The 26,139-nt window shown below is 39.4% G+C and overlaps 1 protein-coding gene across 5 annotated transcripts; it reads right to left on the bottom strand.

Moving 5' to 3' along the window:
• Positions 1-1,039: 1,039 nt before the first annotated feature.
• Positions 1,040-16,436, bottom strand: LOC143882195 (Stress responsive alpha-beta barrel domain protein). 5 transcript variants are annotated; one of them, XR_013252130.1, is made up of 12 exons: positions 16,202-16,436; positions 15,817-15,894; positions 15,628-15,730; positions 14,482-14,609; positions 12,982-13,118; positions 12,792-12,860; positions 12,078-12,216; positions 8,592-8,654; positions 8,176-8,244; positions 7,713-7,820; positions 2,584-2,662; positions 1,040-1,709 (listed from the first exon to the last, which is right to left on the bottom strand). XR_013252130.1 is itself a non-coding variant. In XM_077385655.1 (11 exons), exons 1-10 carry the CDS (start codon positions 16,296-16,298, stop codon positions 7,759-7,761), a joined length of 945 nt encoding a protein of 314 aa, XP_077241770.1. In that variant the 5' UTR covers positions 16,299-16,436; the 3' UTR covers positions 2,427-2,662; positions 7,713-7,758. The 5 variants fall into 5 exon arrangements, 2 of the variants coding, with proteins under 2 accessions (XP_077241770.1, XP_077241769.1); XR_013252129.1 differs by having other exon boundaries at positions 8,201-8,244; XM_077385655.1 differs by lacking the exon at positions 1,040-1,709 and having other exon boundaries at positions 2,427-2,662.
• Positions 16,437-26,139: the final 9,703 nt, after the last annotated feature.

Raw genomic sequence — 26,139 nt, 5'->3', positions numbered from 1 at the left:
CAATCATAGAATTTCCCTCTAAATCATGAAAATAAAAAAATTCCCCCAAAAAACATTTTCCATCAGAAATGTGGAAGAACAAAGGGCTTGCCAGTCGAGCTCTTCGAATTCGAAGCATAGTTACAAAGTTCAGATTCCGGAACAATTTGGCAAGGTAAAAAAAGTTCAAAAAAATCTGAAATTGTTTGAGTTTGAGAAGAAGAAAAATCCAGGAAAGGGAATGTGTTCAATAGTTTTTAAGATATACAAATACCTCAACAACTAATGTATGAGAAAATGACAAATTAATTGGCAAAATTGTGCTTAATTCAGAAAAAAATCAAGTTTAATTCAAAATAATTGTATTTATATTTTATAAATGTTCACAAATTTTAAAGTTTAATAATCACGGGCACCAAAATTTTGGGTTTTTTCAAATATTTTTCAATTATAAGGAGAATTTTGTAAGGGAAGTCATATATTTTCCCCTTTTTTCCTGGGAACAGCCCCCCTAGTGTATTTATGACTAGTCTTTTACACTGGAGGAGACTGTCCCAAGTTAAAAAAGAAAAAGGGAGTGAATATATCATTTCCCATTTTGTAAATGAGGAAAATGATTGTGAGCTTGAAGCTCATATAGCTTATATGAGCTTGAGGGCCCAAACACATGGGTCCCACATTTTTTTGGTGATCCAAACCATTCATTTGCAAGGCCCATCATAGATAGGGTGTGTACAAAAAATCAGCTCCATTGGATCATCCTAACCCATCCAAAAGCGAAGGGCAAAAATGCACATATTTGTGGCAAACGGTGTCTGTCCATTTTGCCCTCCACTTTTGGATGTGTTAGGATGATTGTATGGAACTGATTTTTTGTACACACCCTATCTATGTGAGGACCTTTCAAATGAATGCTTTGGATCATCCTAACAATGTAGGCCCACATGTGTTTAGACCCTCAAGCTCATATAAGCTATATGAGCTTCAAGCTCACGATCATTTTCCTCTTTGTAAATATGCTTTGAAGCAATATAGGTAATTTCCTAATGCAAATCCATGATTTGAGATGGGGGCAAAATTGACATTCGAGGAATATCAAAAGGGCGAGTTTGGTCATTCAAAAACAAATTAATTGATTGTTTTTGCCGTCTTTCTCACCACAGCTTTGTTGACCCCCATATTAATGACAACACCACCTGCTTTCTCTTCTGATCACCTCAATTCAAACCTTCTTCCTCACCTTCAATTCTTCTTTTCTGATACTTCTTCTGATCATGAAAACTCAAAAGTCTCCATTCCTTTGTATTCTCCTCCTGATCATCCTCACCACCGCGCAGTTCTCCGGTTGCCGCTGTAGTCGGAAAATCATAGGAAAAAGCATGGAGAACAGATGGAAAACTGAGTTTTCCACCCCAACTTCATCCCATTTCTATACAATAATCCCATCATCAGAACCCGGGGAAGACGACATGGATCACCGATACGGAGTGTCCAAGAGACAGGTGCCGCAGGGGCCGAACCCGCTTCACAACTGATCCATCATTCGTAATTCGGCTGGAAAATTCTTTTCTGATCGTTGGCTTTTGCTGGGTCTTCATAGTTCAGCCAGAAAAGAAAATTCCAGTGAAGTGGGTCTTCGTAGTTCCGCCCGAAAATTATTCCATCTCCAGCCATTTTTCGATCCAGTAAAGTTGCAGAATTTTGCAGTGAAGAATACTATTAGCTTCCTTCTGTTATTTTCATCAGAGATGTATAGTAGAGTTACATGAAATAGTTTAGGGATGTGATATATTCTCCCCTCTTTTTTTACTTGCGACAGCCCCCTCTAGTGTATTCATGACTACTCTTTTAGTCTTTTACACTAGAAGGGGCTGTCTCAAGTGAAACAAAGGGACGAATATATCATATTCCACATGATTTATCTTTGTCTTCCGTTGAAATAGCATACCAAATGTAGCTTTTGATACAAAGAATAATGAAATTTTTGAATGTCATTAGAACAAGCACAAATTATACAATAATTCAAGAAATTCATCTGTGTCATTTCACCGGAAAAAAAATTCCGGCGGAACTACGAAGACCCGAAAAAAGCCGGCGGTCAGAATCTAATTCTGTACTTTGAATTGAACAGCATAGCCCAAGAAATATAGGAGTAAAAACTCTCACAAATTATACAATAATTCAAGAAATTCACTGGAAAAAATTTTCCGGCAGAACTATGAAGACCCAGCAAAAGCCAACAGTCAGAATCTAATTATTTACTTTGAATTGAACGGCATTGGAGAAGAAATATAGGAGTAAAAAGTTAAGAAAGTCAAAAGTATTAAAAGAGGTGATTCTCATGTGGAGAGGACAAAATTTCAGTAGAGGTGATGACGAATCAAACAATGTTAAGTTAATATATTCAAGCAATCAACATAATAAAAAATTTGAAGTGGGCACAAAGAGTCAAAAAACTTGAGTAGTTTCTTTCCATATTGAAAAGTATCTATCTGTTTATTTTATTATGAAACGTTTCTCTGTGGTTAGTTTATTCGAGTATATCTGAGAGTAGATCTCTGGGTTTACAAAGAAGGGGGGGAAAAGGATGAAACTATGTCTTACATATAGGGTTGGAATCTGTTCATGCTCTTTCTCGAGGAGGTGGTCAAATACAAGCATTTTGTAAGCAAATTGACCAGATCTGCAGTTCATGAGAAAAACATGTTTGAAAATTTAGCAAGGAAAGAAAAACAAGGATAATTACATGGAAGAAGACAATAAACAAGCAGGTTCACGTGTACAGTTCATAGTCAAAAAGTATCTCCGAATATTTCAAAGGGTAATGATATCAGCACAACCATATTTTGGTATTTTCACAGACCATCTTAATTCTTAAGTATTAAAGAGATGTCAAAAGGTCATTGCATTTCCCAAAAAGATCTCACAAGCCAATTAAAGAAGAAAAAACAGCTGGGTTTGTGCAAATATCAGAACATGGGGTTTTATTTTTTTTTCCTTTGAATGGTAATATATCAGAACATGGTTTGTGGTGATAGCATTACCCTTTTTCAAAATGTCTCAATTTTATCATGACATTTTGATAAAATACCAAAACCCCAAAATAATCCAGAGATTTTTAAAAATGTAACATATAAACATTTTTATCATTTATCGTGAAAAATATGGCGATGATATCATGATAATTATACAGTATTTTTTATTTTATAATTTCTTAAATTACATCATTTTAAATATTCTTTTTTTTTTTTTTTGAGTTTTTCTCCGGTACAAACCCAAAAGCAACAAAAAATTTTAAAATCTCCCGAGATATATAGTCCGGGAAATGATAAATGCGCCCCTTTTCATCACATGGAACCAAGGTTTTAAATTTCGGTTTCGGAATGCGTTTCTGTCCTCACCGAAACCGAAATTTCATGTGAAATCAGATGAACCCAATTAATTCATATTTTATCTCGTCCTAAAATTTCGGTAATTTCACCTGAAATTTTAGGAGAATATTAAATAATCTTAAAATTGCAGATTTTAGGAAAAACGAAATTTTGTACGGTTTCTAGTTAACCCCATTTCGGTTTCGTTCTCCACCAAAACCTGAAATTTCGGATTTCGGTCGAAATTTAAACCTTGCATGGAACAGCCAAGTGCAGTGTACGTGGCAATCAAATCCATTGAATCCTTCTGACATGAAGTACATCAGCGCCTCTGCAGTCATCGATACACTACTGTTGGGTGTCCCAAGTGATGAAAAGGGGCACATTTATCATTTCCCATATACTTCCCAATAAATTCTTGGGGCAAATATTTGTAACTGTGGTACAGATGTGCATGTAGCATAAACACATTTACTCGTAATATGGCGAAGAAAAAGAATTGCAACATAAAATAATACGTTGGGAGATACATATTTTTATGTGCAAAAAAAATGGCTACTCTCTCGCTGATTTACATACACCTATAATTTGTGGACATGGACATGAGTGTTGCGTGTCGACATGGATATATAAGTGTCGGACGTGGCAAACCACCAAAATTTAGAAATGGAGACACGGCTAAAATGGAAAGTACATATAATAATGATTTGTGGACATGGATTCACATGTCAAGTTATGGGTCGTCTGACATGGCTACCCCTAAAAATCTAGAAATGGTGACACGCCCGTACAAGTACATACACATGAAATTATTAATTGCTATCATATTTGCAACAATATAAATACGGCATTCATTTAACAAACTAATAGATCTTAAGATTAATCAAATATAATCTAAAACAAACATGAGATAATCAAACAACACATTCATCAATTTAATCTAGTTCTGACAAACTATCTTTATATTTTAGTTTACAGCAAGTGTCTCGTCTTCCCTAACTCTCTAACCTCCTCACCCATCTCATTCTATGTCTCATTGAAGCCCATCAGCAAACAGCTTCCCTTCCGTTTCATCCTCCACCACCATGCAAACATAGTTTTAAATTTTCACAGAAACCAATACGAAACGACTGAAAAGTTCTTGTTTCCATCCTCGGTGAAACGCATAAAGAAACCAAATATGTAAGTATACTAAGTGGTATACTATACCAGTATGTGTTATATAATTATTTTATATGAATTACATGTGAAATATGATATATACATAGCAGTACAGTGTTATATAATTATATTTATATTAATTGTATGTGAAATGTTATATATAGTGAATTTACATGTGAAATGTGATATATATACATAGCAGTACAGTGTTATATAATTATATTTATATTATTAATTGTATGTGAAATGTTATATATACTGAATTGTTAGACATGTGCAATAACGCAGGTCACTAGGTGTATGATGTTAAAGCATTGTGCGTGGTTTTTTAGCTTATGTAATATTTGTGGGTGTGATTTTCTAGCACTTAAGTTTTTACTAAAATCGCCGTCGTTTGCATATATGTTTACATATATTTCTGTAATTTTACAGGATTTTCTGTATAAAATCAACATGTTTCCATTTCTATTAAGACTAAAACGCATACCGAAACCAAAAGCTGAAACCTTGCATACAAAGGTGGGTCCGACAAGCTTGTGTTGCTCTCCTAGAGCATATTACCGTCAAATATTCCAAGATTTCTATATGACTTATGCAATCTCATGAAACGAGTCATGGACTGCCATCCAATTAACGCAGCAGCAACCGTCTCAGCTTGTAATGTCCTTCTGCCACTAGAGAATAAAGACAATCAGCCTAAGGAGAAAAAGGTAAAGGACTATGGGAAGCTTAGAAGGACTGTTTCTAGGATTAGTCACAAGTTTGTGGTTGTGATTCAATTACCGGCCAGTTACTTGCATCATCTAGTCTTCCTTAGTTTGCAAAAGAATGAGGAAACAAGTAAAATATAGAGAATTAAGCATACATTGGATAATAAGGATGATATTCGATCAACATTGATTCTCAGCCCCACAATGTACTTTCTCAAAAAATATGACCATTTTATCAGAGAAAGATGAGCTTTGTAAAATTGAAGGCAATCACATCTATTATAGTGATGGAGAAGAAAATATAAAAGATGGAAAGAAAGCAAATGAAAGAATGAAGCTAAACAAGAATTTAAGTGTTATTTCTTAAAATAGTTCTCATGAAGTAAAAATTATCCCTGAATTGTGTAACATTTTTTGGTTTAGCCTCTAGCTTAGTTGTTAAGGCTCTGTTCTCCAACCTTGAGGTCAGATGTTGAAACCAGCTTGCTTACCAAAAAAAAGGTGTTCAAGGAAGGGAATTCTCACTTCAATGATTTTTTTCTTCAAGACAATAGTTTGATCCAATCTCAAAAATATTCTTCGGTATATCAAATTCAAACAATTTATCCAAGAATAATAGGGGATATTTCATATAGTTGGAAGAAGCAAAGAGGCGAATTGATTTATTATTATGGGGTGGCAAATTAAAGCTTGAAGGAAAATTCAAGATCGAACTTCCTAATTATTCTCGGTCGAAATTGGCAACAAAATTGCTAAAACTTTTTCGAAGATGATTGATTACATGAATCATCGATAGCTGAAAACAGTGAAGAAAAAGCCCATAATTTTAACAAAAAATTATTCAAGCAAAGAGGGTCAGCTGAGCACCAAAAGGAGACCGGATGGCAACCAAAACAGCATGCTAATGCCAATAGTGGTCCTCCAAAACTTTGCCGTGAAATTTGGCAAACTTAGTTATGAACATAGTTAGCAAAACGTGATACGGCAAAAATACGGGACGGGAAAAATTCGAGTTTAATACGGCATTGGTTCAAAAAAACATAGTAAAAAAAAGGGTCAAAAAAACGGAAACGCCAAAAAAACGTTCAATGAATAAAACGTGTTTAATTCGTTTTGCTCTTAAAAAAACGGATTAAAAGAACGGGTCTTACCACACATATGTGTGTGTAACATATTTCAGTACATGTAACAGTGTGCACTATTCTCTTTCCTCCTTTTTTCAGTTTTTCTGGTATGTTTATTTTATAACCTGTTCTGATTTGTAAAACAGATTTGTGTTGCTCTTTGATTTAACTGGCAGAAGCCCTAGACCCCTACCATGTGCGATTATGTGTTGTCTGTGGAGAGCCCTTCGAATGGGTCCCTCTGAATCATTCAAAGGGGAAAAAAATTCAAAGAACCTTTTTTTTAGAAATATTTTTTTAAATCCAGATAGGTTTAAATGATTCGGTGGATTTCAGATGATGTGAAAAGTGTGTTATCTTTAGAGATTTGGGCTTGGCTAACACGGCTTGCAGTATACAGATACCGGAACAAAATGGATGGACAATTCAATACTAAATTAGTTGGGAAACTTGGCGTGAGCAAAATCAGGAAACTACAATAGGCCCAATGGGTTAGTAAGGTTTGATTTAGTCTCTAGAATCTGAATAGATTGCTGCTAATGGTTCAGCTGAAGCTAATTTTGCCCTTTTATCCGCAAGTTGTGTTATGAGTTATGACACTACTGATGGGGAAGCCTTTATCTATTTCACTGAAGCCCTAAGAAACAGACGGAAGTAAAGAAGGGTTTCATTATCTCGCACGGGAAGAAGAAGAAAACGATTTAGCGCTCATGTCAGTTTTGTAAATTAGAAAAGGGACAGGGATAAACTTGGAAAAGTGAGAAAAAAAAGCGTTTAAAATGCGTTTAAATCGTTTTCCTCTTATATTCACCGTTTTAAACGGCATTAGCGTTTTAAACGCCGTATTATATGGCTACCCATTAAAACAAGACTTTTTCAAAAAAACGCCGTATTAAACAGCGTTTTGCTAACTATGGTTATGATAATTTATAGTTTATATTTAATTTTTGGGAAAAGTTTAAGTAGGTTTTTGTGGGCCTACGTAATGAAAACGTAAACAGTGCTTTAGGAAAACATGTAAGACACTTTATATTTTTATTTTGGGTTGCTCAAGGATAGAAACTAAGGGCTGAGTTTTCCCTTTCCGGTTCTGAGTTTTACCCCTTGATCATGTTTGGATCAAATGTCATTTTCATATATCTCTCTAGCATTGTTTCTGAATATCTATTGGATTGTTTGTGTGATTGTCAAATTCTCTAATAAGTTTTTTTACTTTAGAAGAATTTCTAGTACATTTAACTGCATCACAAATACATACATCTTACACAGATACGCATGCGGTCCCCTTACAGACTCAATGCAGAAAAACTAATAAAAGTATGTTCCTTTCTTTTCAAACTTAAGCTTAAAAAGGGGAGGAAACAAACCATCAAGCCAGTTTGGCCATGCTACATAATCTCAGTGCCCACGGGATCAACAGAGAAATGGACTGCAAGTGCTTTTTTCGTGATTGGCTGGAATTTCAACCTCCACATCTGCATTTGAAATTCGAGAGCAGTAAGGAAGTTTGTTTCACCTATGTATATTATAGCTCTTTATTCATTTTATCAAAAATCCCATTATTGCAATGACAATACAATAAAAACCACAGAAAGAAGTGTCAAATACAAAGCTGTAGGAGATCAAATTCCTTACCAGGCAATGCATCCACAAAAGCAAGTTAATATTTAGAAGTTTTTAAGATTTGAAGTCTGTAACCATCTCAATGCCATCCGAACATGGAAGGCACGAGAACATGATAATCAACATGATGCAAGGCAAAAAGTATGCAAACACAGTCTTGAGATGATAAGCAAAAATAAGGTGAACTTTGAATTCCAGAAAATATGCCTGCACAAGGGATTAGCATGCATACACTCTTATATTGTGAGCTACCCTTGAATATCTCCATGGCTTCAACTGCAAGAGCAGAGCAAATAATTAGCAGCACACTAAGAGAGAAATGTATCAGGAAGTGATGTTTAAAAGCTCAATTAGTAGTAAAGAAACTTAGTCCACACAACTCAATCAAAACCCAAATTGAGTTGAAGGCATAATTCTTTTTTTTAACCAAAAAGAACTTGATCAAGATCTCAAAAACAGAAGTAGATTTTTTTTTTATAAAAAAAAGAAGTAGATTACCTACCAAAAAAACAAGAAGTAGATTCAGTACCCGATGAGACATTTTGCAATTCAACTTCAAATCAAATTTCATGTTCTAAAACCATTTTAAGCAGATATATAATAGATCAGAAAACATAACTTACATGATGGAAAGCGAATTACCGCACCATGCGTGTATTCTCTATCATTAAGGTTGACATTCGAACCTGGAAGTTGAGAGGAAATGTGAAGTTAATAAATTGATATAGTATGGGCTGGAGTAATTTTCTATTTTTATGCAAAAAATGACAAAGTGATTTATATACATACCTAGACAGACACAGACACAGAGACACAGAGACAGAGGCAAAGACACACACACACACACAAACACACACACTTCCATTTGGACCAAGCTCCACCATAGTACAAGGGTCACATGTTTCAATTAGGTAGATAACGACTATGCCCATGCAGCAAGGTTTTAAATTTCAGTTTCGGTTTCAGTCATCATCAAAATTGAAACATTTTAGTACGAAATTTCGGCTGAAATCTTGTAAAATCATGGAAACATTTTTGTACGAAATCATGACCAGAATCTAGGTAAGATTCTTTACCACTGGTTTTTATTTTTATTTTTGTCATTTTTTAGAAATACCATAAAGGAATCATTGTTGTTCTCTTTTCTGAGAGTGGAGTTGATTTTGTCAGGAGTTGATTTTTGTCGAGGTTTCTGTCGAAACTTTGACATTTCAACAAAAACTTTGCTTTTTTTATCCGAAAAGTTTCATGTTTCGCATAATTCAACCGAAACACATTAATGAAATCGCGAAATTTCGGGCGAAATATGGAATTTTTTCGAATCCAAGTGGATTTCATTACGACAATAGCTGAAATCGAAATATTTCGGCCGAAAATTAAAACCATGCCATGCAGTTTTGTGTAAAGCTAATGGGCAATAATGTAAATTGATTTAAGTTATAAAAAGGAGAGGAGACGAGTGTCAACCCTAACTTGGAACTCATTCCTCAAACAGTTATGTGGTCTACCTTAGTACTTAATCTTTTTCACTTCCATGTTCGAGTGATTTGAGATGGTATTAGAACAAGGGAAGATCAACATCAGAAACTACTGAAGGGAAGAAAGGCTTAGAAAAATATTTGAGAGGTAGGAGGTCCACATCCATCAAGGTGTGGAGCTGATTCTGACATTCTGGGTCCCTGTGACTTTATCCAAGACCTAGGAACCTAGATCTAAATTTTGTGTGGCTTGCTTTCCATCCTTTGACCATTTAGAGGGTGGTTGCTTTCCTCTGTGAGAGTTACCCTAGTTCCATTGGGGAAATCAGTCATGCTGTTCCTTCCTCTCCTTTAAGGTTGGGTTAACGAAACCCTCGGATTTAAAATCCAGCCAGTTCATGGCATTAAGGATCTTATGTGAGGGTTCAGTTTGTGTGCTAACATCAATTTTGAAGCACTTATGGTTAGATTTGGATTTGAATTTCCATACAGATGAAAGTGACTTTTGTGATTGGTTAATTGGTTTAGAATTGGATTATATTCTTTTGAACGATCTTGGATACGTTTTGAGGTGTTGGATATCCTATTGCGAAGAAATAAGGTTCATAGATAGCCCATTGCTCTTGTGGTATTATAGCGGTTGTTTGTTGTCGTTGGTGATCTATGATGGCTGCCATGCGTAATAAATCAGATCCCATGTTGGTGAGGTTTAATGGATCTAACTATTCCTTATTGAGAATTCCATTTTTTGGATATTTGTTGAAGGAAATGGTAAGATGGGGATGTTAAATGGGTCTGTTACACAACCCTCTTCTGAAAAAGGAGATAATTCAATAAAACGTGAACAATACACGAACTCTATAGTCTTCTATTGTCATGAATCTTCATTCTTATCGTACATGCAAAGTGAAGTGGGACTACTTGCATAAGATTTTTCTGAAGGCAAATCAAGTGAGATTGTTTAGGGTTGAGTATGATTCATCATAGTAATAACAGGGAAATATGAACATTCAGGCCTATTACTCTTGATTTATGGCACAATGGGCTGTGTAAGATATGATGTTCCTGTTGCAGCAAGACCCCGCCGCTAGAAATCCGGTTATCAAAGACTACTCGAACAAAACAATGACAAATAGCCTCCAGCAACCCATGGAATTAGCCCAAACGAGTGTGTGCACCAAATCAAGAGTGCAGGGAAATAAAGAAAGAAAACAAGAGAGCAAGAGGCACAAGAGATTTATGTGGTTCGGCACTTTGGCCTACTCCACGGGCAATCCGGCAAGCAAACTCCACTATCAATGATGAGAAATTACAAAAGGTCAAAACCCTTACCTCTCCAACAAATGGTGAAAACCCCACCAACACCCTCTTCTTACAACTCAAGCAAAAACCCAACTCCCTCTTTACAATGTCTTCACAAACCCAAAAACACCATAAAAGGAACCCCAATAACCTTGGATCAAAGCCCTTGCAAGAGAAGAAGAAGAAGAAACCCTTGGAGACAAAAAACCCTTTTCTTGTAGAGAAAAACCCCAAATCCACTTCTTAGGATAATACCCAACTAAAGATAAAACCCTCTTTGGTAGACTTGTTAACACATTCCAAGAATGCCACTTCTTAAAGAAGATATTACCAAGTGATTTTATATCACTAATACAACAGTTCCTATAGAGGATCTCTAATGGTAGAAGTTGTTAGAGGTTTTGACTAGGATCCGAATTCATGCCTTTGCTTTGCCAGATGACGGTATGGCAAAGCAAAGGCGACGTGACTTGAGTAAGGCTCAATCGATGAGTGTATCAAAAAGGTTTTCGTTATTATGATCCTGAAAAAAAAATTTATAACGTATGTGTGTCTCTCATCATTTTTTTTTTTTGAAAAATGTTTAATATAATGACCTTTCATCGCCTACTACTTCCATTGTTTCATACGTACCATCTTTTCATGATGATGCTACTCGTATTCCTCTGAGGTTGATAATCCTCTTGTGCCACGGCTGATAATTACTTATCAGAGGTAGAGAAAGTGAGAAGTCCTTGCCAATTGCTCTGCACTATACCCTTTAACGTTGCAAATTAATACTTTGATTGATCTATGCATTTTACGTTATTCTAGTAAAGCCTCCCCATTATTGAATATTACGAGTGCTCCTCTTTTGAAGTGGATTCTCCTTGCCTTGGGCGGATTCCCTTTGTATTTGTGTTGATTTTTGTACACCTCTCTTGTGTGGTTCACTTTGATGTGACTGCTCTGTCCTATTTCTAGTTTTCTTACATCTCGAAAACAGTTGAGGATTCATCGTAATTGATTAGCACCAGACCCACACCACCTGTACATGAACCCAAAATCTCATTGGAGGGACACTACATCTCCTATCAAGCGCATTGAATATTGATGGTCAATTGTTAGTCATTGATCAAGAAGCTAAGGTTTCACTAATTAGGAAGATGTTTAGATCGTGAAAAAGAAATGACACCCATGTTAGTTTCTCCGATACGAGAAATAAAAGCAAATATAATAAGAAAACTGATATGGGGCAAAATCCTTAAATTTATGGGTGTCAATACCAATTCCTTTCATAAATATATATAGGCATAAGGAGAAGTATAGACAGAGACATATATAGTATACCTTGAGTAGCCTGCACGATTAAGGAGCCAAATTCCAGAGTAAGGTTAGAAAGAGCAGCCAATGCATCTTGCACTGGTCCACCAAGTGCACTTTCAATCACAGAAATCAGAAGCACAAATTCCACCCCATAGTTGAATTCCTGTTTCCCACAATCAAACTTAGTTTTCAGAGATCCAGTTGAACACAATTGCAGAAAAAGAGCCAAAGTCATTTTTTATGGCATAGGGTATCCCCAGCCCAATTTTTAGGACATTCCCTACGGATGCGCGCAATCACCCGTAATCCACGTGCATCGGGTAAGCCCGGGGATTCGAACTCGCGTCCATGGGAAGCATACCCATGACTTTAGCCAAAGAGCCACACCAGTATGGGTTAACAAGAGCCAAGGTCATGACTGAGTGGAATTCAGCTAAAAAGAAATAGACATAATTATGGAAAAATCTCAGGGGTTCACTTTTTGGTAATAATGATCATAGTACAGCTGCACCAAAATGTTTCCTTTTTTTTCAGATTGATTCAGTTTCTCCAAAAGTTTACCATGTTAATCCACTAGTGGAAATACTAGTTTAGGTAGAAAAAATGAAATAATTTGCAGGTATTTTCAGAATTAACATTGATGGATTCTATTTTCTATACTAGTTTGAAATCAAAGATTACAGAGCACAAAGACAGACCATTTCAGTTCCTATTGAATTAAAAATACTGGTGCCTAACCTCTCCCCTCCGAAAAATAGGCAGGATATCATCTTCCACTTCAGATTCATAGTCCACAGAAATCATCTCCTATAGAAGATATATTAGCTATAAATGTGCCCAGGAGAACTGAATGATATCACTAGTACTTCTCCCGGAAACTGAAAAGAAAGGGAAGAATAAGTCTTGGTGTTTACATGTTAGGGCATACATGGCAGTAAGGCATCACGTGTTCCTTAAGAACTCCTGAGTTGGAGATTTCATAGAACTTTGCAAGGTCTTCCTGTTTTTGGAAACGCATATATGCCACGTGCGTGAAACCATCATCATTTGGATCAGTGATACGACCTGCAGGGTGCAGATTAAAGCACCTATATTATCAGAGCCATTCAAGAACCCCCCAACACCCCCCCTCCCCCCACCCCCCCAACACATGTGTTTTGCGTGTAGCCACACGAGGAACTAAATGATTACTGTGCATCCCATGAAACTGCATGAAAAAACATTTCCCTACTGCCCTATTTGGATTACAATAAAAAACATTTCTGATGGAATTTTATTTTTTTTAATTTAGAGGGAAATGATATGATTATAGTTAATTTAGAGGGATATTATCATAAATTGATGGTCCCTCTAAGTAAAAAATGAATAGGGCTGCTCCATGTTATCTTTTTTGTGTGCAAAGAAAGTAGTAAATTTTAGAAATATTTTTCTTTCCATACTTTTCCGGAAAATTCCTGCAATCCAAACAGGGACTATTATGTGTTTTGCATGTAGCCACACGAGGAACTAAATGATTACTGTGCATCCCATGAAAGTGCATGAAAAAACATTTCTTTTTACACTTGTATTCAAGTATACAACATTATTAAAGTATAAAAGATAAATAACACCTTTCTCCAATAGCTTACGCTTTTGGAGAAGTTGGTAAGTTAACATGTTATCAGAGCCAAAGGTCTCCAGTTCAAACCTCCTGGATAGCAAAAAATCCACATGTGATGGTTGGTGCAAAGTGGGACCACATGTGCCACGAGTTTGCCAAGTGGGCCACACGTGCGGGGGAGTGTTAAAGTATAAAAGATTAATAACACCTTTCTCCAACAGCATGAGCTTTTGGAGAAGTTGGTAAGTTAACAAGCATATACATGTATGTGTCTGTAACACATGACTCAAATAGTCAAATGTATACGATGCAGAGCTTGCAAGACAGGGATTGTCGAAATAGATGAGAAAACACATTGCAAACATCATAATTGCAAAGACAAACTTTCAGATAAAAAAATTGTAAAATTTCAATTTCCAAAGACCTTTCCCCTAGAAAGCAGTTGGACTACAGGGTTTAACTATAACCAGTAGTGTTCCCAATACTACCAAACTACAAGACGTCTGGTCAGTTTCCACCCAAAGTTCCGCAACAACTCAACAAAGCCTTTGTCCCAATTCAGTTTCCCCCCAAAGATTAAACGACTAAAAGGAAAAAGGCAACAGATCAATTCTTACCCATTACATATAAACATCTAATAAAAGATTAGCTAAGAGCGCTATATAACCATGAATAGTAACATATAAACCAAGTATTCCTCTCAACTAGTCTTATGCACAACAAAAAATGGAGACTAGACTCCCAGAGAGTCGATATGCCAACCAATCATGCTGACCGTAGGCAATCACAAACAGAACTAGATATCATGGAAAAGAACAGGGATCTCACCTAGTGATACTGCAATAATTCCACTCATTTGATATTGGGAGGTATAAAGATAATCTAGCATGTCTTTCTCTTCATCTTCAGATAAATTTTCTTTTGTTTTCAAGAGAAAAATATGCTCCACAATTCTTCTGCCATAACAAAGTGGTAAAAGCCCACACATCACCATAGTGAAATTTAGGAAAGATACCCCCTAAGGTAGGTAATTGCAATAAGTTGGTATAGAAACATAACCAATCAATCCTAAAATAGCGAAATGAAGTGTCTGATACAACTGCCCATGAAAAGAAGAGGCAATTATCCATATGAATGGATAGCCAGTAAGCAATATTCTAGTCATATGAAAGCAAGAAGCAAGAGAAAGACCCATGATTGAAATTATCCTAAATTTTTACCAATACAATCTCATGTCCTGGAAGAAGTGGCAGAAACATGTATGAAAAGTTGTAAAAGTTATGCAACCAAGGAGGCAGCATCTTTCAGTTTCACGAGATTCAGCCATGTGATCCTGGAAGATTACCAACTAAAGAGCAAACATCTGTAACTAGAATAAGATGCAACAAGCACAAGGCCCCAACTATTGTATTGAATTATAGAAAAAATAAGGCAAGGTAAACTACTATGGTTAGAAAGAAATCCAATCTGTCAACTATAGAAATGTTTCACATGAATAATGTAAACCAAGATTGAGAAGGTAACACAGGACTTGAAACTATTCTATTATTACTTAAAGTAAAAATATCGTAGATTGGGAGTCACCACCAATATATGACGAATATTCAGGTGATGGATATTCAATAGATGCTGAAAGTTTGGACAATGAGTTTTGACTATTGATGGTGACAAAGTGATCAACAAATCACTTGAAGCAATGATTGATGTGCGCTATAAAATCATGAAAGATGAACCAAGGGGAATTAGATCTGACATCGTATTGGATAAATCAATAATATGATTTGCACTAGTAAGGCTACGATATTCGTTCTTGTGATCAATTTTCTCGCTATTAGACCCACACAACCGTGATGGCACCACAAAGCACAAAAGTTCTAGTAATCTTTTATATATTTACCAGCCACGAAACACAAAATTCCTAGCAATATATTGTATATTTACACAGTAAATAGTGCAAATAAGAGGAGCAATTACCTTTTCCTCGCGGACTCAATGCCGGAATCCTGTCCACCAAGAGCTGAGACTCTCAATTTCCGGCGATTCAGCCACGTGTACGAGTCCTCATCCAATCTCTGAACTGAAATTTTCAGCCAATTCAGATGCAGAAACACAAAATTGATAAGAACTTCCCAATAAAACCACTTTTTATTCAAAATAACTCACTATAAATAGATCCTTTTGAATAGCATTCGACTAATTCCCGCCGAAAACAGTCTCTAATCTTTCCATTTGATCTCGAAACTGAAATAATGTCGCAAATTTAGCACAAAAACACAAAATCTAAGGCCCTGTTGGGATTGCAAGAAAAATATTTCTGACTGGAAAAAATAAAATTCATTTCCATAATTTAGAGGGTAAGAATATGATTATGGTTAATGTAGAGAGATATTTTTCATGTGTAAAAAATGTAGTTCAATTTATTCTTTTTCATGTGTAAAAAAAAAACAGTAGGAAGTTTGGAAATATTTTTCCTTTCCAAACTTTTCCATAAAATTCCGGCAATCCAAACAGGGAATAAATAAAAAATTTCATCGGAAAACAAACTCACCGGGAAAATTCTTTCCTCTGGAAGGGAATAGGGTTTTGCGGGGAGGAGAAATGAGAAGAAGGCGTGAGGGATTGAATGTGTGGGTATAAATAGGCATAATTTTAAATTTATATAAATAAAATAAATAAAAAAGAAGCAAAATTTCAGATAATTGTTTTTCTACGTTTCTTCGTTGCCATTTTTTAGCGCGTTTTAAGAGACTTTGGAAAGGGGATGAGGAAAGATGTGCAGAGAATGAATGGATGGACAGGAAAATAATAAAAAGCGGGAACGTAAGTGATAACAGGACTACCCTCCAGTTGATCTGAACCGTTTATCTGGTTGGCCATAGTGAGTGGGCCATAATTTAGAAATACGATCCCAACCATCCAATTTGCGCGACAATCGCTTGTTTCTTGTTGAGTTGGGATCCTCGCATTGGCCATTCCCAAGACTAGAGGAATGCTAGACTGAAGGGAGCCCTTGCAAAAATCAAGTGAAAGGGCTTGCCCATTTTCAAGGGCTCCCTTCAGTCTAGCGTTCCTCCAAGACTAGAGGAATGCTAGACAGTTGACGGAAGGGGTGTACTTGTCACGTTTTGAAACCATAGGGGGTCTACTTGTAACTTTTTAAACTTTAGGGGTTAAGTTGAAGAGACCGATTCCAGTGCATCGCGATGCAACGCAACGTGCTTCGTCGCTCATGTCTCTACACTCCGATTACTTATACAGTCTAAATTAAAACTCCTTAAAACCGTTTACAAAAGGTACTCGGGATCCTCTTCCTCCCCTTTTTCCTATTCTTTAGGGCAAGAATAACGCACTTGCCGCCACAATCCAAATCGCAATCTATGCGAAAAAAATGAAAATTTCCAATTTCAGCGGAGATTATTTCTCTGGTTTCTTCCATCCATCGATTTTGATAATATATGGGATGAAAATCAGCCGAAAGAGAGAAAAAACTAGATACAAGCCATCGCGATCGAACCTTGGTTTCGATTCAATCTAATCGATATATAGAATGTAGCAGGTCGAGGTAAGTTGATTTTGGATCCGTTTTGTTCTGAAAACCATCTCAGATCCAGTCTCTTATTGTGCTTTGAGATGTTGTGCTCTACACAGGAATTTGATATGATATATCGCCATTACACAATTCAACAAAACACATTGCTTGTAGATCCACACTCACATTGATCAAGAGCTACCTACATTTAAGTCATCATCATTTGAAGATGCTCAAGTAAAGAAGCTCATCATAAAGATCCCACAAGTTCCTAAACTAGTGTCAAGAAGAAGCTTGGAGCTGAACAAGTCATTGGTGACACCTCATACACCTCACAACATGCAGCGAAGATTGGAGGATGTCACAAGAGCCAAGACAAGGTCAAGATGTTCACCCAAGCCGAAGAAGTCCAAGAAAATGCAAATGAGCCAAGACATTCCAAGAAGACTCAAGGTTCTTATTTTTAGAATGTATTTGGAGTCCTCTTGATTTTATATAAAATGCACTTTCAAACAGTTCTCAAAATGGTTTTTATACTTAACATTTTACATCTTTGAAAACCATCAACACACCCAAAAATGTGTTTCAAAATCTTTGACTAAAGCCGAAAGACCATAGCCCAAAAGCCCCTAGATTTTAAAGTTAAAATGGAATTTCACTCATGGCTAGTCAACCGGGCTATGCCGGGCGACCGCGGGATGCTAACTGGAATTCTAGGGTATCTCGAAATTTAACGGGTCGGTCCACCGGGGTAAGCCGGGCGACCGCAAATGCGTTTCTGTTTTAAGACATAAACAATCCAGTATAATATGGGCGGTCGACCTCCGTGAGTCCGGTCGACCGCGATTGTGTTTTGAGCGAAAATTTAATTCAAACAGTAAGCCCTTGCTGGGCAACCGCCATTGGGCCGGTCGACCGCGCCGGTATGAATTTTGAATTTCAAAAGAAGAGCCCAATATGGGCGGGCAACCGCCGTGCCTCGGTCGACCGCCGTGACTGGAAAATAGATCCGTTGGGACTTTCACATGTTGACTTTTTCAACCCTATAAATTACAGTTTTACCCCCAAACTGTCATATTTCCTTGTGGGCTATATTTACACTATCTAAACCTTTTGCAAGATCAAATCCCATCTTCTTAAACCTAAACTTTTATATGAAATGTTAAACTTCTTTGAACTTGTATCTTTACATTCTATCAAGAGGATCTCCATAGGCTTTACATTTGTATATATTCCTTGGAGAGTTTGTGAGCTTTGAAAGTTGTAATCAGCCTATCAAGAGGCATTAAGAGTTCTTTTATTTTATTTCTTCATTCTATAGTTGAGGGTCTCCTATTTGGCCCGAAAAGAAAGGTAAATCAATTGTACGAGGAAGGTGTCATCGGAAAGGCTTTGTGAGTAGGTCAAGTTGTAACCGAACCACTATAAAACTTGTGCCTTGTGGATGCTTTCTTCTTCTCCTTCTCATTTGCACATTGTGGTGATTGGTAATCTCTAACCCAACTTGTGTCTATGTTTTAATCGAACAAGGGTTAGTGAATGCATGCTTAAAGTAACATTCAAACCCTAGCTCTTAATATATTTATTGATTAATCAAGGATTAAACTTGTTAAGGCTTAATTTGTAAATTGATTTTAGTAATCCAATTAATTAAGCCCCAAATTTTAAAGTAGCCAATTCCCCCCCTCCTGGGTTGTCACATTGTATTTCACTCTTCATGTAAATATCTTCTTTTCCTAAGCTTTTGTTCCTATCTTCTGAAATAGTTCTCGACTTGTATGATTTGATGCATGTTTGATGCCGGGCAGCCATGAAATTTTTCATTAGAAATTAGGAGAAATGATAAATTCGCCCCTTTTCATTACACGGGACACCCCTTTGAATCTTTCCCACATGAATTATTGCAGTTGCCAAATGTTTGAGTATGCAGGTATTCTTTGCAGACATATAGTATTATGCATCTGCCTGATCATTATATATTGAAACGCTGGACAAGAAATGCCACGAATAGACTTACACTAAGTGATAACAGTCCCAATGTGCCTGTTAATTTGAACGAATCTCGGACAGTGGGATACAACGATCTATGTCGTCAGGCCATTAATTATGCCGCAGAAGGAGCCACTACAGTAAATGTTTACAATGTTTACAAGTCCCTTGAAGAAGTTGTCGCTGCTAGAAAAGAAGAATTAGCTGCTTCCTCTAGTCACGCAACTAGTGACGGTGTCCTTAAACATACAATTTGCGAAGTAAGTGAAGCAGATAATGTTACACGGCATATAACTTTGCAAGAGCCTCAAAAGGTGAATACAAAAGGTCGTTGTAGAATAAGCCCGGTTGGGAGAAGAAGCAAGAGAAGCGAAAGAGAACAGTAAAATGCAAAGAATGTAACCAACCAAATCACAACAAGCGCAATTGTCCAAATTTAAAGAGCATAAGGTAATATAAAAATCTTTCCTTGTAATTTCCTTCTTCGTTTTATGCACGAGTGTTTGGCCAATGCTATTTGACCTTTCTGCTTCGCCGGATTATTTTTAGCGAAAATTTACTATTTTTTTCCTTTTAATTTTTCAGGGATACCTCAAGATTTTCTGAGGGCATGCTTGGAAGCCAAGGTTCACATGGTGGTGTAGGTGAAGAACTTATAATCTCTAATAGTTTCATGTGAGTGTAATGTTTTTTTTTTTTTTTTTTTGGAATGGTTTCAGGTATTTTTTCAAAAATTATTCAAAAACAATCTAATGCTGAAATGGTTGGCTAAAATAGGGATGTTTTGACAACGAATACATCTGATATGTATGTCCCAAATGATTTCACTGTTTCCGTGCCCAACACTTGTACCTAGGTAACTAACTACATGAGTTTTGGCCTAAATGCAGTTTTTACTGGTTACTTTATCTAGTACTATCGTATTTAACATATGATTTCCATTTTCAGGTTTCTCGTGAGACTAACTTCAAGATAACAATGCCCTCTCCTAGTGAACTTATCATGTAATTAAGAAGGCATGTATTTATTTAATTCTCATGTTCTTATACTTTACATATTATGAACACTTTCTTATTGAAACATTTTTGCAGGAAGTATCTGGGAGGCTAGCGAGGTGATTTTGTATTAAAGTTAGAAGGAATACAAATATCTTTGGACTCAGTGTTATGGGAAGTTTATGCAACTTGTTCGATTCTATCTGTTGTTTTCATCATCGGAATGAAAGATGAGGTTCCTCCAGGGTCAGAGTACATGGCGCACAGGGAAAGAATTGACAACCTTTTGTTGGACTAGGACCTTTAGGGAATGGATTCTGTAATTCACTTATAAATAATGTGTGATTTCGCTACTAGTAATTAACAATATTTTGTTTCAAACCTTTATGTTATGATTGCATACATGGGAGTTTTTTAAATTTAATATGGTGCAAATAAGTAGGGAAATTCTTTATCAGAGTTCTAAATGTATTTTTGTTGTGATACTTTTTGAAGTGAGTGGCTTGGATTGTTTCAAGCACTCGAATATGTAAACTGACTGTAAGGACTTCGATTCATAATGTTATGGTTTAACCATGTCTTAGTAAAGATGTCTCAAGCGAATCACCAATTTGACTCAGCAACATGTGCCTTATATTTTACAGAAAGAATCCCAGTCAAGACTCCCAACTATGACCCCTAATGATTGACAGGGAGGAGCTGAATTTTGCATTACATTGTTGAAGTTTTAGGGTGTGTTTTGGCACTGTTCTTTTTGGATCCACTCTCAGAACAATGCAAGGATCTGCACCAAGACTTGAGACCTGGATCTCTTCTTGTGGAGATGTCGTGTTGAATCAAACTAGAGATCATTGTAGTTAAGTTTCAAATGTCCCCTAAACTCAACCCAATTCAATCAGCCCTTTGGGTGCACTTTGAGTGTCTGTTGCTCACCCTAGATGCCCACCTGATTAAATGCTCTGATATCTCCTGGTAGTTAAAATGCAAATGGCCCAGCACATAGTGACCACAAAAAGTTCAACTCCTCCTTTAATAATAAGACCAAGAAGAGTAATGAAATAGAGATGGGCAATCCTTAGTTGAGTACTAGACGAGTATAGTGAGTACAGGGACAAGTTCTTTCCAGATTTAAAACAACCAGGATTTGCTTAAAATTGGCAGTGCTAGGATCTAACATCCAACCCCATCCGCACTAAATATTTATGAAGTTGTCTTCTTATCGTTGGAAAAATGAACTTGTATTCTCCTGTATTATAACTTGTGCATTCTGTTTAATAATCAATTTTATTAATTTTACTAGCCAAACGCCATTTTACAGAATCGTTAACGCACCCTTAGCTTCCAAGACTTAGCCAAACACTAGCATAATACAAGAGCTTCCAAAATAAGCTTCCACTAGACTGAATTGGGCTACAAATTCAGTTACCTTCGCATCCTTGTTGTAATATCAGATACTGCATTTTAATATCATCTCAAGGAAAGTGATAAAGGATCTTGGTGGATTCGAACCACCATACTCTTGAGAAACAAGGTTAGGCCATGTTTCCCAAGTGCTCTTCCATTTGAGCTAAAGATCCAATCATCCAAAAGAAGATTGTTGCAAGCAAGAGCCTCTAAAAGTGGAGCAAGAGAGAGAACATTACTTGACAAGTGACACATAGTGTGACACAAGGGAAGCTGGGAGAATATGCAACAGATCCCACCATGTCCCACCATGCATAGACCGACATCTTTAAGCTTCTACACGTCAAGGGAAGCTATCCCTGATTGAAAGTAACAGGATAAAAAATGTCAATCATCATAACAATTAAAACAGAGTATCATTCTGAACAGTAGAAGCTACAAGAAACCCAAATGCAGCACAAATAAATAAATAGAAAAGGTACATCTTAAAAAATGATCAATTATTTCTAATGGTTGGGTTTAGATTAAGCACAAGATAGAAAGAACCCAGTTTCTATAACCAAGTAGATGCTAAAATAAATAACCTTAAGAGCCCAAGGCACAAATGTAATAGATTAATGATTAAACATTAGATACCATATGCCTTATGATTAAACATTAGATACCAAAGCTTAATCTTTCAATTTAGACAAGCCAAATTCAGAAACAGGAATTAAGTACCCTGCATTGACAATTGTTTCAGATAATGAGGGATAACAGCAAACAAACTGATGGGGCACAAATACGGCTGCACTCCCAGATATCGCCACGTGTCATCCATGCACGAGCAGAGCCCAACCATCATGAAGAAGGGTGTTGGAAAACGGCAAAGACCACACATTCATGCCACGTGTCGCCCCCTCACCACCCAGGCCTCATCATCACAAATTAGGGAAGGAAATGGCTGCCAAAGCCACGCGCGCCGGCGAGGCAGAGGGACGGCCCAATCCTGCAAAGGAAGTTTTTCCCTCCATAATGATGAAAAGGGCACTCTCACCACCCAGGCCTCATCATCACAAATTAGGGAAGGAAATAGCCGCCAAAGCCACGCGCGCCGACGAGGCAGAGGGACGGCCCAATCCTGCAAAGGAAGTTTTTCCCTCCATAATGATGAAAAGGGCCGCACACCCCCCTTTAAAAGGGGAGGGAAATGAAGAAGAAGGGGACCTTTTCACCTTTTTTGCCCCCGAAAGCAGGGAATTCACCCATCCCCCACCCCGCAATACCGAAAAAAGAGGCGAGGCAACAACAGAGGAGGCCAGGAATCCCATCCTGCCCTCCCTGCTAGTCCCCTCCGACTCACTCATTTATGCACCCAGAAATGTCCCCGCGCACCGGCCCTGGTAACCCTGATCAAAACCCCCTCCCTTTCTAGCTGTTCTTTATATTGACTGGTCGAAGGATCTGACTTGGGTGTCGAAGTGGTCGTCCGGGACCCACCCCGGACCCCCTGACCCCCTTTTGTTTGTGATTGCAGACCCCGCGGAGGCCCTCTACCGACCGCGCGATCGCAGACCCGGATCCAGACGCCATCATATTGGCACCATCCGTGGGACTCGTCGAGTAACTGAACGCCTTATGGCGATGAGAAACCACACCCAACAGCCAGAAACAGGGGTAATAACCAGGAGTCAGGCCCAACGCGCACAAGCCAGCTCCTCAAGCTCCCAAGAGCGAAACTCACTGCCTTCGGACCAACCCCGACCCTCCTCCAGCACGCCGCAGATGGTCCCCACCATGGAGATGTTCAACGAACTTCGCAACGAACTACTCCAGCGTTTGCCTCTCCCGGCTTCGAAAAAGCCCGGGACGACACAGGACCGGACAGAAGCCTACGACGAAGGCAACGAGGAACAATCAGGGGAACGACATCCCCGGCGAAAGCGAGCACCGACTCGCAGAACGCCGTCCCCATCAACAAATAGCCCCTTGCCCCACGCAGCCGGGGGACATCAGCGAGGCAGCAGGGGACAGGTTACTCACAGCCGCGCCCCCCCTGTCCAAGATACCCGTCTCCGGGAACCGCCCTTGGCTCGGGCAGAAGAAGTTGCAACCTCGGCGCAACCGCCCAGCTTGGATCCAATAGCGGACCTGCAAAGGCAAATCCGAGAGGTAAAACTAGAAATGAAAAAACCCTACGCCCACGGCATCCTCGATGAGTGGGAAAGGGAAACGGCATCCTCGATGAGTGGGAAAGGGAAACGGCATCCCCGTTCACCTCAGAGGTCTTAAAGACCCCCGCAGAAGCAGGCATAGACCTCTCCCGCTTCGGTCTATACAACGGGAGCACGGACCCCCTCGAGTTCGTCCAGACTTTCAAGAGAGTAATGATGCTTCGAGGCGCGTCGGATGGATTCATGTGCAGAGCCTTTGCATCCCTACTAAGAAAAACCGCCAACGACTGGTACATGAGATTGGAGCCCGACTCCATCGCATCCTTCCACGAATTCGAGCGAAAGTTCAGCACGAGGTTCGCCAACAACCGCCTCCGCCATGATCCTGCGGACGCCCTCCTAGCCCTCCGCCAAGGCAGAAACGAGACCCTAAGAGACTTCATGTTGAAGTTCAACGCTGAATTGGCCCAACTCTCCAACATGGACGTCCAGATAGCGGTCGCCACACTAAAGCATGCCACCACCGATCCGAACCTTAAGCTGCACCTCACCCTCAAGCCCCCGCGGGACCTACAGGAGCTTGAATCAAAGGCTGATAAGTTCGTCCGAGCAGAAGAAGCCTGCGCTCGAGAACAGAATCGGCCCGGCCCCGACGAGAGAAAAAACGACGGCCGAAGGGCCATAAGGCCACGAACCGATGAAAGACAGACAGGCCGCAACCCCATCCCCGTCTTCGAAAGGCTGGGAACCGCCCCACTAAAGTTCCCCCTCTCCCACGTTCTATCGGCTATTAGGGATCAGGGTCTCCTAACCCCCCCCCCCCCCCCCAAGAAAATGGCCACAGATCCAAAGAAGAGGTCCGCCAGGAAATTCTGCGAATTCCACGGGGACCACGGCCACGAAACTGACCACTGCTTCCACCTCCGCCTCCAGCTGGAAAGGCTGGCCGAGGAAGGACACCTAAACCAATACCTCAGGAGTCCTGACAAAAGCCCATGCGAGGCCCAGAGCCCGCTCGACGAACCCAGAGGTAGGCATCGGTCACCAAACCGCCGCCGATCCACAAGCCGACACCGATCCCCCGGTAGGCATCACTCACGAAGCCGACGCCGATCCCGCAGCAGACACGACACGAGCCGCCACCAGCGCCCCCGAAAGGGCGAGCCCCCCGAACAGCCACAGGCTCGCGAGCAACCGCCTACCATCATAGGAAAAATCAATATCATCGCAGGCGGGCCCGCGGCGGGAGGGCCGAAAACAGCCGGTCGGCGGGCATACGCGGAACGGGTATTCTCCATGGACATACCTTCCAAGAAGGCCCGAACAAATCCGCCCCATGAAAACCAGATCATCACTTTTTCCAACAAAGACTTCGACGGGCTACAAGTCCCGCATGACGATGCACTGGTCATCAGGCTAGTCGTCACCAACTTCGATATAGGAAAAATCTTGGTGGACACAGGAAGCTCCGTCAATGTGCTACACCTCGGAACTTTCGAAAAAATGAAACTGGGCAGGGAAAGGCTGGGACCCGCGGAATACTCCATCTACGGTTTCTCCGGGGCATCCGTACAGGTAGACGGCAAAATCAACTTGCCCGTGACTTTCGGGGCGTACCCCTTGCAAAAAACCATCCTGACCACCTTCCTGGTCGTAGACATACCGTTCACCTACAGCGCCATCATTGGGCGCCCTGCTCTCAGAGACTTGGGAGCCGTAGTCTCCACCCCCCATCTCAAGATGAAATTCCCCACTCCGGACGGAGTAGGAGAGGTCAAGGGACAACAAATGATAGCACGCCAGTGCTACGCGGCAAGCCTGAGAGGAACCAACGCCCCAGCCGAAAACTTCACAATCGGCAGTGAAGACCCTCGGCAGCAGGCTCGCGCAATCAGAGGAGAGCCCGCCGAGGAGCTAGACTCCATCCCCCTGACCCAAGATCAGCCGGAGAGACAGGTCCGGATAAGTTCCATGTTAACAGGCCCTCTGCGAGACCAGATGATCAACTTCCTCAGAATAAACAAAGACATGTTCGCATGGTCCGCCAAGGACATGCCCGGGATACCCAAAGGAAATGGCCGTCCACAAGTTGAATGTGAACCCCGCCCTTAAACCCGTCCGGCAGAAAAAGAGGAACTTCGCAGTAGAGCGCCAAACTCACATAAAGGCCGAAGTGGAAAAACTGCTGCAAGCCGGATTCGTCAGGGAAATCCGGTATCCCGAGTGGCTGTCAAACGTCGTGATGGTCAAGAAAGCTAGCGGAGGATGGCGGGCCTGTATAGACTTCACCGACCTCAACCGGGCCTGCCCAAAAGACCCCTATCCCCTCCCGCGCATAGACCAACTCATCGACGCCACCTCCGGACACGAACTTCTCACCTTCTTAGACGCGTTCTCAAGCTACAATCAGATCAAA

The sequence above is a fragment of the Tasmannia lanceolata genome, unplaced genomic scaffold (assembly GCF_043159265.1).
Source record: "Tasmannia lanceolata isolate RefF3 unplaced genomic scaffold, GAP_Taslan_0.1 ptg000007l, whole genome shotgun sequence".
In the NCBI taxonomy this organism is placed as follows: Eukaryota; Viridiplantae; Streptophyta; class Magnoliopsida; order Canellales; family Winteraceae; genus Tasmannia; species Tasmannia lanceolata.
This window is presented reverse-complemented; position numbering and strand designations above follow the sequence as displayed.

Excerpts from the sequence above, each read along its gene's own strand:
- LOC143882195 (XM_077385655.1), bottom strand. The coding sequence starts at position 16,298 with ATGCCTATTTATACCCACACATTCAATCCCTCACGCCTTCTTCTCATT. Across the intron at positions 8,655-12,077 it reads AATCGTGCAGGCTACTCAAG|GTTCGAATGTCAACCTTAAT; the intron begins GTATACTATATA and ends CTCAACTTCCAG. Across the intron at positions 7,821-8,175 it reads CATGCTAATCCCTTGTGCAG|ATGTGGAGGTTGAAATTCCA; the intron begins GCATATTTTCTG and ends TTTCAAATGCAG.